Here is a 13,943-nt window from a genome sequence, read left to right on the forward strand (position 1 = left end):
AACAGTTATGCTGCTTCAGCTTTCTGTTGAAATATATTGTAAAAATATTTCACAACATTAAAATTTTTCTGTATTTTCCTAGAATCAAGGATTTTGTGGAAATATGTGAATAATATTTCACAATATTACAATTTTTACTGTATTTTTAATCAAATAAATGCAGCCGCTGAGAGCAGAAGAGACTCTTTCAGAAACATCAAAAAAAAAATTTATTTAAAACATAATACTATATGCTCCAGTATTAAATGTAGCATTTCGTGTGTGTGTGTGTGTGTGTGTGTGTGTGTGTGTGTGCGCGCGTGTGTGTGTGTGTGCATCCAGCCATGCTAATCTAAGCGGTCACATGCAACACAGGACATGCGCTTCTCTCCTCACAACACAAGCATGATCAGGCACAGAAATCATGTAAAATAGGTCACATGACGCTGCAGCTCCAGTGACCCTCAGCATGAATCATTCACGGCCCGCAGCAGCGACAGACAGCAGAAGGGCAGAGGACGCCGCGGTCGGCAGATGATCTGCTGCATTCGGTTATTGTCTTCACTGTGTAATAGTGTAGTGTTGATATGAAGGGATAGAGGTCAGGCCAAAGGTCACATATATAGAGAATCATAACAAATGTAAACATATACATCGTCACGACCATCTAATGCACTTATGCATTTCAGAAACATTTTATGATTTATGTTAAAGTGATTATATCAGCCTGGAGGGGATTATTATTTTTATAAAACGTGGGCATACAATATATGATAAATGATAAATATTTAAAAACTGTTCTGCCAAGAAATATAGTTTGTTATCCTAGAAGTTGGCGAGCAAAACAGAAACTTGGCAGATTAATAGAGCTGTAGAGATTGTAGTCATAAAACCTGGAAAAGAATTAGCATTTTTTGAGCCAATACGTCAAAAATGGTTTTAGAATAATAGTTTTGAATCGTAAAGATGTGAGTTTATGAGCTTGACGAATCAGAGTTCTTATAAAACACGACTTCAGAATTCACTTTTGAGGTCTGACTGTAATTTATGCTGGAGAATGAAACATGAAAGTCTCTTCTAGTAACCACAGACCTTACTTTACTCATAAATAGACAATATGGTATTATAAAAACCTCATGGTGAATATCCTCGACTGTCTGTGAAGATCTGTGTGGAATAAATATAGAAGAAAGATTTTACAACAGCAGCTCGTCCAATCAGAATTTAGAGTTCTAATAATCCATTTTATATTAAGAGATCGACAATCTCAGTCAAAATCTGTCAAATTCTGTGTTTTATGATTTAATACAACATTGTATTTGTCAAAAATGGTGGTAATCAATGAAACAGTTTAATTAATCTCTTAAAAATGTAATAAAATGTAAATGTAACAATTCCTTTTATTTTTGGCACAAAGTGCAGAGCAACAGATTCCTGTTCAAAATAAAACGATAAAAAGAAAATTGTGATATTCCTTAAAAAACACATTTTAATAAACTGCATTATTATTATTACTGTAGGAAAGGGCATTCTACTGTACGCATTTCTTCAGCTGTAATGTAAAATAAAATTATTATTACATTATTTTTACAGTGAAATATCACAATAGCAATATTTCTTATTTTGTTTGCTTATTTAGTCATTTTTATTTTGTAATAATAATAATAATAATAATTGGAAATCATAACACTTTAATGATTTAATAATGTATTGACATTTTAACAATAATAGGAAAAGCATTTTATCTTATCAAAAATTCTGTGTTTTCTGTTTTAATTTTTATGGATTCTGTGTTTTAGGATTTAATAAAAATTTATATTTGTCAAAAATGGTGATAATGAAATGAATGCATAAAACTTACATATGGATTTAATAATAATAATAATAATAATAATAATAATAATAAAAACAACAACAGTTATTATTATTACTACTATTATTATTATTAATTTATATCCATATTGATATAATAATAATAATAATTATTATTATTATTATTATTATTATTATTATTATTATTAATAATAGTAATATGTCAATATGGCTATAAAAATACTACTATTACTACTAATAAAAATAATAATTATTATTATCATAATTATTATATAGCCATATTGATATAATAATAAGAAGAAGAAGAGGAAGAAGAATAAGAAGAAGAATGATAAGTTATTTTTATTAGTATACACCCATTTTGGTATAGTAATAATAATAACAGTTATCATTATTATTTTATAGCTGTGTTGATATGTAATAAAGGTAAAAATAATAATTATTATTGTTATTATTATTATGTCAATATGGCTATAAAAATAAATACTACTAATAATAATAATAATAGTTGTTATTTTTTATTATTATTATTATATAACCATATTAATAAAGTAGTAATAATAATAATAATAATAATAATAATAATTATTATTATTATTATTATTATCTTCTTTTTATTATGTCAATACGGCTATAAAATACTAATAATAATAACAGTTATTGTTATTATCTTTATTATTTTATAGCCATATTGATCTATAATAAATAGTAATAATAATAATGTTATTATTATTGTTGTTATTATTATTACTAATTATGATATATAATCACAAGATTTTGGCCCGCAAACCAGGATTTCTTTCTTTTTTTAATCACAATCTAAATTTTTATTAGATTTTTGTTCATTGTTCCCCACCCCTCCCAGCTGGTGTCGGTGGGTTTGGTCCAGCGTCTCTCACCTTCAGCTTGTCGAATCGCTCCCCCAGCGCCGCCACCTGGTGTTCGCGGTGATGCCCCACCAGCTTACACAGAGAGCAGATCAGCTGCTCGTCCGTCACACAGTACATGTTGACCTTCTCCTCTCCGTGCTCGGGACAGGCCAGTCCTCGGAGACGCGCGTCCGGCACGGGCTCCGTCAGCCGGTGTCCGGTGAAGGGCTTCTTATTGGGGTGAGTCGCACGCAGGCATTCCTGGCAGTAGGAAACCTCGCAGGTGACGCAGGTCTTCACCGCCTCCTGCGGCGGGTCCTGCTCGCAGAACTGGCACTGCACCGCCTCGCACGGTGAACTCATGGCCCTGCCGTCATCCACGGCTGGAGGGAACTGCTCGCGGGGGCAGCGCCGGGTCTCGGTCGGCGAGTTGGGCCCGCTCAGAGAGGCCTTCTGGAAGCGGTCGATGATGTTCTGCAGAGTGACGTTGCGCTTGAGGCCGTCTAGACCCTGCTGGTCAAGGGTGATGACATAGCGACAGGTGGGACACTGGAAGGCGGAGTACGGTTTGGTGGACTCGTCGAATGAGCTGCAGTGGGACACCAGGATGCGGTGGGCGCAGTTGAAGCACAGGCTGTGGGCGCAGGGCAGCAGCAGAGGATCCTCGAAAAGCTCCAGACAGATTGGGCAAGTCAACTCCGACTCCAGTGTGTCCATCTTCAGTGAAGCGATGGTGACGTCAGCGAAACCCAGGGAAGCCGTTTAGCCGTCTGTGAAGGAATGAGAGTCAGAGAGCGTCACTCTGAAAATTCAGCTTTGATCACAGGAATAAATTACACTTTACTATATATTCACATAGAAAACAGCTGATTTACACTGGAATAATATTTCACAATTTTTACTGTATTTTTGATCAAATCTTTGCGCAGTAGTGTATTTTATTTATTTATTTTTGGTAGTGTGTTTCGCCTCACATCCCACTCAAAGCTTTCATGACTCATTTATATTTGATAATCATAAGCTGTAGGAAAGAAAAAGCAAAAGTGAGAGCTCTTTATCCTGAAGTTTTCTCCTGCTACTCCAATGTTCCTCCAGACCCCATTAATAGTAAAATCCTTCAGTGTTTCAGGAGATCTCAACAATGTCTCAAACTGTGCTCAGATTTGTCTGTAATCAAAAGTCAGAGATCTCAATATGAACTCATTCATTTCTCATTAAATGAGCTGCTCCACATTCAATGGGTTCAATCCATCTCATGTAGTCCAATAAAGATTGCTTAAATCATTTTAATTTTTTGAGTGCTTAAAGGGGTGGTTGATTATGATTTGACTTTTTTAACTTTAGTTAGTGTGTAATGTTGCTGTTTGAACATAAACAACATCTGTAAAGTTACGACACTCAAAGTTCAATGCAAAGGAAATATTTTCTTTTACAGAAATCGCTTTTTAAACGGCTGGTAGGAACTACAACGAGCTTCTTTCCGGGTTAGTGACATCACAAACCCTAAAATTTACATAAACCCCGCCCCCGAGAACACGCAACAAAGGGGGCGGGGCCATGTTGGGCTGCTTTAGAGAAGAGGAAGAGTTGTTGTAGTAGAGTGTTGTTGACATGCCGTCATTTTACACCGGACTGCTTCACAAACGAGGGTCAATTCAACACAAAAGATTAACATGACGGCACATGCTAGTGGATGAGTTGAATCAACTCCACAGCAACTACATAAATTTATCCTCTAACCATTCAGAAACGTCTAAAAGTTGTAACTTCTTCCTGAGTCTCTCCATCAGTGTCGACTCCGGTTTGAACAATGTAAGGCTGAACACCGTTACTGACAATCCTCATTTTGTCTGCTTGAGATTCTCCAGCTTTGTTGTTGTTGAGCTGTTAAAGCTCCGCCCTCTTCTGGAGCAGCAGCTCATTTGCATTTAAAGGGACACACAAAAAAACGGCGTGTTTTTGCTCACACCCAAATAGGGGCAAATTTGACAAGCTATAATAAATGATCTGTGGGGTATTTTGAGCTGAAACTTCACAGACACATTCTGGGGACACCAGAGACTTATATTACATCTTATGAAAGGGGCATTATAGGTCCGCTTTAACTATATGTTTTGTTATTGCAAAACCACCAGACAAATTTTAGTTATACAGACTTTTCCAGAAACCTCAATATCTCGGCATTGGAGTTCCTTGAAACAAAAAGTCATCTTTAGAGCACTTTTCAAGGTACATGTACACATAGGAACATACTTGTTCCTTACACATAGAACACTAGATGATAATGATAATTAGCGTTTAGTTTCTGACTGGGCCATCTGACCAATCAGAGCAGAGCAGCTCTCAGAAAGGCGGGGTTTAGAGAGACCGAATCCTTGATCGAAGCGTTTCAGACACTGAGAGAAAAGAGCTGATGCTGCAGTGGATATTATGAGACAATTAAACTGTTTTTGACTTTGGATGAATGTGAACCTGTTTTAAAAGACTCTAAAGCAAAATTAACAACCTTTAAAATAGCATAATAGGCGCACTTTTAAAAATTACCCTAATGTTTGAGTTGATAAATGTTCAAATATAAGCCCTCTGGTTGCATTCTAGCGTAAAAATGTTTGAGATTTTACAACCAACCAAAATCCAACTTCAAAGCAACCAACTTTATAATTTTTGGACCAGACCCAGTGACAACTATTGGCTCATTTGATGTAGTTTTGTTTCCCACAGGGAATTTTGGGAGAAATGGGTCTGAAATAAGTTGATACTTCCTGAACTATTGAACAGCAACAAATGAAAACACAGTGAATATTTGCATATGTCATTAAAGCACCACCGTGATTCTGCATCAGGCCTGTTTTCACTGTGTTTCTGATTGTTTAATATTAAACTATGATCTCTTCAGAGAGTGGCTTGACGGCTCAGTCGAGCAGAATCGCCGCTCGTACACTGAGGCTTTGTTCCTGACGGGTCCATCACGCCAAACCGGCCGAATTCTCATCATCCGCTCATTATGTGTGAACAGAAGCTCAAGCTCGTTACTCCACAATGACCTCTGAAGCCTGTGAAGATGCAGTAATTACTGTCGGAGCAACTGTTCCTCAAAGCCATCAGGAAACAAAAGACTGATTGTTTGAAGTTAATACAATATCTGTAAAAATTTTCACAGAAACAGTCGGCTGATGTAAATAATGACCTTCGTTTTTTATGTGATGAATCTCTGAATCTGAACCACAGTGAGGAAGTTGAAATAAAGTATGCATTATATTAATTTTAGTTTATGGAATACACATACTGTATTATCATTAACCCAAATAATGCTCCCATTGCACACAAATATGGCCACACATATTTCACATTTTAAAATACACTCTAAAAACTGATAGTTTAAAAACAACCCAAGCTGGACAAATCCAGCAATTAGGTTAAATGTTTGGGTCAGTTTTAACTCAACTATTGATTAAAATGACTATATGTCTGGCTTAACATGAACCCAAAATATGCTGAAAATTAAAAATCAGACACATAATCACTAGAGGCAACAATAATAATCAAAAGGTGAACATTTATTAATGAGCAATTTAATAAATGTTTATTGTTTAATTATAATTCATTAAACTTATTAATAATTGTTCATTTATTAAACATATTAATTGTATGTTAATTTTCAACATAATTTGGGTTCATTTTAAGCAAGAAATACAGTAATTTTTAAACAATAGTTGAGTTAAATAAAAATACCCAGCAGGTTGGGTCAAACATTTAATCCAATCGGCTGTGTTAAAACAACCCAATCTCTGGGTTAAAACAACCCAATCGGCTGTGTTAAAACAACCCAATCTCTGGGTTAAAACAACCCAATCTCTGTGTTAAAACAACCCAATCTCTGGGTTAAAACAACCCAATCGCAGTATTAAAACAACCCAATCGTCTGTGTTAAAACAACCCAATCTCTGTGTTAAAACAACCCAATCTCTGGGTTAAAACAACCCAATCTCTGGGTTAAAACAACCCAATCGCAGTATTAAAACAACCCAATCGGCTGTGTTAAAACAACCCAATCGGCTGTGTTAAAACAACCCAATCTCTGGGTTAAAACAACCCAATCGCTGTGTTAAAACAACCCAATCTCTGTGTTAAAACAACCCAATCGCTGTGTTAAAACAACCCAATCGCTGTGTTAAAACAACCCAATCTCTGTGTTAAAACAACCCAATCGCAGTGTTAAAACAACCCAATCGGCTGTGTTAACCCAACCCAATCGGCTGTGTTAAAACAACCCAATCGGCTGTGTTAAAACAACCCAATCGGCTGTGTTAAAACAACCCAATCGGCTGTGTTAAAACAACCCAATCGGCTGTGTTAACCCAACCCAATCGCCTGTGTTAAAACAACCCAATCGCTGTGTTAACCCAACCCAATCGGCTGTGTTAAAACAACCCAATCTCTGTGTTAAAACAACAGAATCGGCTGTGTTAAAACAACCCAATCTCTGTGTTAAAACAACCCAATCGGCTGTGTTAAAACAACCCAATCTCTGTGTTAAAACAACAGAATCGCGGGTTAAAACAACCCAATCGCTGTGTTAAAACAACCCAATCGGCTGTGTTAAAACAACCCAATCGGCTGTGTTAAAACAACCCAATCTCTGTGTTAAAACAACCCAATCTCTGTGTTAAAACAACAGAATCGGCTGTGTTAAAACAACCCAATCTCTGTTAAAACAACCCAATCGGCTGTGTTAAAACAACCCAATCGGCTGTGTTAAAACAACCCAATCTCTGTGTTAAAACAACAGAATCGCGGGTTAAAACAACCCAATCGCTGTGTTAAAACAACCCAATCGGCTGTGTTAAAACAACCCAATCGGCTGTGTTAAAACAACCCAATCGGCTGTGTTAAAACAACCCAATCTCTGTGTTAAAACAACCCAATCTCTGTGTTAAAACAACAGAATCGGCTGTGTTAAAACAACCCAATCTCTGTGTTAAAACAACCCAATCGGCTGTGTTAAAACAACCCAATCTCTGTGTTAAAACAACCCAATCGGCTGTGTTAAAACAACCCAATCGGCTGTGTTAAAACAACCCAATCGCTGTGTTAAAACAACCCAATCGGCTGTGTTAAAACAACCCAATCTCTGTGTTAAAACAACAGAATCGGCTGTGTTAAAACAACCCAATCTCTGTGTTAAAACAACAGAATCGCGGGTTAAAACAACCCAATCGCTGTGTTAAAACAACCCAATCGGCTGTGTTAAAACAACCCAATCTCTGTGTTAAAACAACAGAATCGCGGGTTAAAACAACCCAATCGCTGTGTTAAAACAACCCAATCGCTGTGTTAAAACAACCCAATCGGCTGTGTTAACCCAACCCAATCGCCTGTGTTAAAACAACCCAATCGCTGTGTTAACCCAACCCAATCGCCTGTGTTAAAACAACCCAATCGCTGTGTTAACCCAACCCAATCGCTGTGTTAAAACAACCCAATCGGCTGTGTTAAAACAACCCAATCTCTGTGTTAAAACAACAGAATCGCGGGTTAAAACAACCCAATCTCTGTGTTAAAACAACAGAATCGCGGGTTAAAACAACCCAATCGCTGTGTTAAAACAACCCAATCGGCTGTGTTAAAACAACCCAATCTCTGTGTTAAAACAACAGAATCGCGGGTTAAAACAACCCAATCGCTGTGTTAAAACAACCCAATCGCTGTGTTAAAACAACCCAATCGGCTGTGTTAACCCAACCCAATCGCCTGTGTTAAAACAACCCAATCGCTGTGTTAACCCAACCCAATCGCCTGTGTTAAAACAACCCAATCGCTGTGTTAACCCAACCCAATCGCTGTGTTAAAACAACCCAATCGGCTGTGTTAAAACAACCCAATCTCTGTGTTAAAACAACAGAATCGGCTGTGTTAAAACAACCCAATCTCTGTGTTAAAACAACAGAATCGCGGGTTAAAACAACCCAATCGCTGTGTTAAAACAACCCAATCGGCTGTGTTAAAACAACCCAATCGGCTGTGTTAAAACAACCCAATCGGCTGTGTTAAAACAACCCAATCGGCTGTGTTAAAACAACCCAATCTCTGTGTTAAAACAACAGAATCGCGGGTTAAAACAACCCAATCGCTGTGTTAAAACAACCCAATCGCTGTGTTAAAACAACCCAATCGGCTGTGTTAAAACAACCCAATCGGCTGTGTTAAAACAACCCAATCGGCTGTGTTAAAACAACCCAATCGCTGTGTTAAAACAACCCAATCTCTGTGTTAAAAAAAAACCCAATCGCTCGGTTAAAAAAACAGAATCGCGGGTTAAAACAACCCAATCTCTGTGTTAAAACAACCCAATCGCTGGGTTAAAACAACCCAATCGCCTGTGTTAACCCAACCCAATCGCCTGTGTTAACCCAACCCAATCGGCTGTGTTAAAACAACCCAATCGCTGTGTTAAAACAACCCAATCGGCTGTGTTAAAACAACCCAATCTCTGTGTTAAAAAAAACCCAATCGCTCGGTTAAAAAAACAGATACGCGGGTTAAAACAACCCAATCTCTGGGTTAAAACAACCCAATCGCTGGGGTTGTCCATTTTCAACCCAACTTGGGTTATTTTTAACCCAGCATTTTTAGAGTGCAGTAAAGCCAAGTAACCTCAATAATACAATAGAATAAATAATACAGATGTATGAGAATTATGTAAAGACCAGACAGCAGATCTGAATAGATTTGTGCCTCATTTCTACTCTAAACGAAGCCATAATAGATCATCAAGAAAAAGTTGAGTTTATCATTAGAAAGATGTGATGATCACTGAATCTGAACGGGTTAAAATCGAAGCATCAGGGCGAATTAATGTTTAACTGTTCAAATCCCTTCAGAGCAACAGACCAAAAACCATCTTCTATAACTCTAAACATTCACTGACTTGATAATCGCAGTTTAACAGAACAAAATGTGGTCCATTTCCACAGAAATTAACTTTAAACTCTGTAAGGTCGCAGTTTCACAACCCCTCTGAGCGCAACGGGTTTGATTTAAAACTAAACATGCGGGAGAGAGATTGATGCAGCCATTGAAAGAGTATCATACAGTCTGCTGTCTCTCACACACTCTCACACACACACACACACACACTACAGTACGCAGTTCTGTTTCACCCACCGATGGATTTCGCGTCGCTTCACGCTTCACAGCCATTTCCAGAACTTCTGTACAGATTTCAGAAAGCGTGTTTTACGCGGAAAAAAGCTCTTGTGCCAGAGCAGGAATTCCAGATGGTTCACGCTTAATCCAAAGTCACTGCCAGTGCGCAACGGTGAACTCACACACTCTCTCACACACACACATACACGCACATACACGCTACAGAGGGAAGTCCGACCCATTTCCGCGAATCGGTTCTTTCGAACAGTTCGCTTCTGTGAACAAGTGATTCGGTGATTCTTTCATCACGTCATCACGTAACTCTTGACATCACAGCGTAATAATTCTAATAAACACGTAAGCATATCAGTGTTATTTCAGTCTCATGGATATAATATTATTGTTTTTTTGTTAATATTTTGAATTAGATTTTGTTTTAATTTTAATAAAATATCTTATTGATTACCTCATGAAAAATCTCTTGTTAAATATCTTAGTTTTAGTTTATGTAGCTTTAGTTATTATAGTACTTTAACTATTACTTTATTTTAGTTGATGTTAAATTTATTTCAAGTAATGATTTTTTAAGATGTTTTTAGCTTATAACCCTGAAAATTATATATTTTGTTGTATAATTTCATGGATGCCAGTTCAGGTTCAGGTTTGAAATGGAAAGGAAAAGTTTTGGTCGATATCATTTTGTGATGATTTTGCATTAATAGAAAACATTTTTTTTTTTTTTTAAACAATTTTTAAAAAAAATGTGAAATCAGAACAGAAAAATACTAGAACTTTTTATAAACCATCTCACAAAATTAATTTGCATCTTTCAGATTTTGCATGTTTTTTTTTTTGCACATTTTATTTCCTAATATTTCTGACAATTACACAGCAAATAATCAATCAAATCCTTGCATGATTATCAAAATATCAATGATCAAAAACTGGTTAATTGTAACTTACATCACCAAATATAGTAAAAAATTATATTTGAAAAGAAAATGCATTTTATGTGAAATAATGAGGCTACATGCAAGTACTAATGATCTTAATATTTGCCTATAATTGGCCTACCTACAGGCATATATATGATTTTAAATATATAGGCAGGATAGATAGCCTAGTAAAATATTATTAAAATTAATAAATTCTCAGAACTATGAGAACCACTAAAATTTACATATGTTATGACCACACTGTTTACCGTAATGTTTAACAAAAATAAATAAATAAATAAAAATGGCATTATGAATCACACATGAGCCGCTCCTAATGATTCAAAACGATTCATGAACGAATCCTTTAGAGTGCAGTATTGTGAACTGGTTCACAAGCGGATTCGACTCAAAAGAACGATTCTTTGACGAACTGAACATCACTAATAAACACACACAGACTCAGAGAGAGAGAGAGACGCTGGTAAGTGAAGTCAGCACAACAGGAAAAGCTGCCCGATAATTCCAGGAAAAGCGACTCCGCCTAGAGAAGTGCCGTGGAAAGAGATTCGAGAGTCACTGTCTGTCCGACTCACTTCTGAGTGACAGAGAGCCTCACTGGGGAGTAAAACACAGCGACCCATCTGACTGGGAATAAATGTGTTGATTTAGTGAATTGCAGAGACTGATCCAGATTCAGCCGGTTAACTGTAATTATACGGTTTATCTTCTCATCCTGATGGATTGACCTCCTCCTCTGCTGTCCAGTCGATTGGTTTTGCTTCAGGCCCAGATGTTACACGCGTATAAAAAGTTCTTCAAATTAATTAATCTTTTAAATTAATTAAAGCCAAACAACATGCAAAATCATGACTCTGACAGGCTGAACAGAGAAATGCGAAAGCAGCAGATTTACGTCAGATACACAGAACAAAATCTGGGACAAATATTGTTTTATATTAGCCATAATACCAAGTGACAGATGGATTTATACCAAAATACCACAGAGTTTGTTTGGACACATGGCCTTTGATGACCTGTCTGTGACTGTTATGATTCAGACAAAGGGTTTATATATATAAATATATAAAATATATTACAATATATTGATATATAGAAACACTGCAGTGCAAAATAAAATATTTTCTTTATGCAGAATGTTTATTTTATATATTTACATGTTTATTATTATGAAATGTGATTTACACGTTCTTGACAGATTCATCAAACTCCCATCGGTGTCAGTTATTAAATATGGACGATCAATAGAATGTGATTCTGCTCATCTGCAGTATCACTCACATCTCTCTCATGGAAAATGAATTGTGACCAAGCGAGTGTGTTTTTCCCAGCAGCTGTCGGAGGATTCAGAGTCACTCGTGTCAAAAGTGGCCTGAGGACCAGCACTGACTGCCATCATCACACTGAGATCCAGTTCAACACACACACACACACACACACACACACACTGTTCATGCACTCAGAGTTAAAACAGCGCGTTACAATCAGACAGACGAGCGAGAATCTAGTCACTGTTGCTTCTATCTCGTCTTTATTTGCATGTGTGGCCTTGGGCCAATAAAAACCTTTGATTCGTTTTTTTTCTTTCACTGTTAAAATACAATAATATAAAGTGTGGGTATACATAAACAGAGTGTATTTACACTAAGTGCAAATAGCGTCCCTTGTTGGTAAATGCTATTTACACTAGCTCCGCCCACTAATGTCTAAAAGTTTAAAAAAAGACACAAAACTCAACGTCTCCAGTGGCGCAGCAGTAGAGAGTAAGGCTCGCACACCTAACTTTTGACGTGGGTTCGAATCCGCCTTTTGCCGAACTTGCATTTATTTTTAATAAAAATGAAAATAATGTTCTAAAACTGGAAATAAACTGCGAATGAGTGTTTAATAATACTAAATGTGTTTATTGGGTAGGGTTAGGGGAAGGTGTAGGGAGGGTTTTTATTCTCCCATCCATTTAATAAATATAATCATTTACACTTTATGATATTACTGCAACCTTAATGTACAAAAATACTGAGGTGCAAATAGTATCTGCCAATATAAAGTATAGATAGCATCTAATTACTATTTACTCTTATTGCAAAGAACTGATGCTTTTAAATGGTGTAAATAGAATTAGAGATGCACCGATATGAAAATTTTGTCTGATAACCGATAATTCTTTTTATTTGAAAGCCGATAACTGATATATTGGCCGATAAATCTAAATTTTTATATAATTTTTGAGAGCCTGATTACAAAAACAAAAGTTTCACCATTAAAAGTCATGTCCCAAACACAATGTTCTCATTATATTATATAGTCTATATGACAAACTTGTGTTGTACTTCACTGTATTTTCCTTTCTGAAGTGATTTCAATCATATTTCAAACAATTCATAACCATCATGATGAACAGTGCGCATCTGAAGTGTCTCAGCTGAAGGAAATAATCCATTATTTATCAGCTTTAATATATCGGTCAAATTTTCTTATCGGCCCGATAACGATAACATTAAAAATAAACATATCGGCTGATACCGATATGGTGGCCGATATATTGTGCATCACTAAATAGTATCTATCGCTATTTTCACCTAGTGTAAATAGCCGCTGCCATAAAAAATATGCTTAAAATGCTAAAAGAAAAATAAACTGAATTAAAAATATATAAAATATAGGAGTAAAAATCTGCTTTTATCTCATCTTTATTTGCATGTGTGGTCTTGACACAATCCATAACCTTTCATTAGTTTTTTTTTTTTTCTTTCACTGTAAAAATACAATAATATAAAGTCTGGGTAAATAATAAAATAAAATAAAAATAAACTGAATTCAAAATATATTCTTTGAAAACTATTATTGTTATTTTCCACAGTTTTGCTTCTCGGGTAAATCCATGTAATGTTTTAGTATGTTTAGACACTTTGCAGCGCATATTGACATTTTTATCAAGTAATTATTCATCTGAACACTTTTCATCGCTCTCTCATGTTGTGACTGACCTACACGTGTCCTGATCTCACTGATCAATCCGTACAAGTACTTAAAAGCCCCTTATACTGCATTAGCGTCAACCAAAACTGACACTGCAGTCAATGACACACACTGCTGCACAAATCAAAGCTGTGAAAGACCCGTCCTTGTTTTACCAGCTCCATACTGAGCGATCCAGAGC

General features: G+C 36.3%; 1 protein-coding gene across 4 annotated transcripts in view; it reads right to left on the reverse strand.

Annotated features, from left to right (window-relative positions):
• Window positions 1-13,943, reverse strand: part of mid1 (midline 1) — a 38,825-nt gene that overhangs the window by 18,866 nt on the left and 6,016 nt on the right. For 2 of the 4 annotated variants that reach the window (XM_051906334.1, XM_051906333.1), the window contains exon 2: window positions 2,712-3,451. In XM_051906334.1, the coding sequence (XP_051762294.1) occupies window positions 2,712-3,398 (687 nt within the window). In that variant the 5' untranslated portion in view covers window positions 3,399-3,451. Of the gene's footprint in view, window positions 1-2,711; window positions 3,452-9,845; window positions 10,070-13,943 lie in introns of those variants that run through there. The other 2 variants (XM_051906332.1, XM_051906335.1) reach the window with 2 other exon arrangements.

The sequence above is a fragment of the Ctenopharyngodon idella genome, chromosome 9 (assembly GCF_019924925.1).
Source record: "Ctenopharyngodon idella isolate HZGC_01 chromosome 9, HZGC01, whole genome shotgun sequence".
NCBI classification, from domain to species: domain Eukaryota; kingdom Metazoa; phylum Chordata; class Actinopteri; order Cypriniformes; family Xenocyprididae; genus Ctenopharyngodon; species Ctenopharyngodon idella.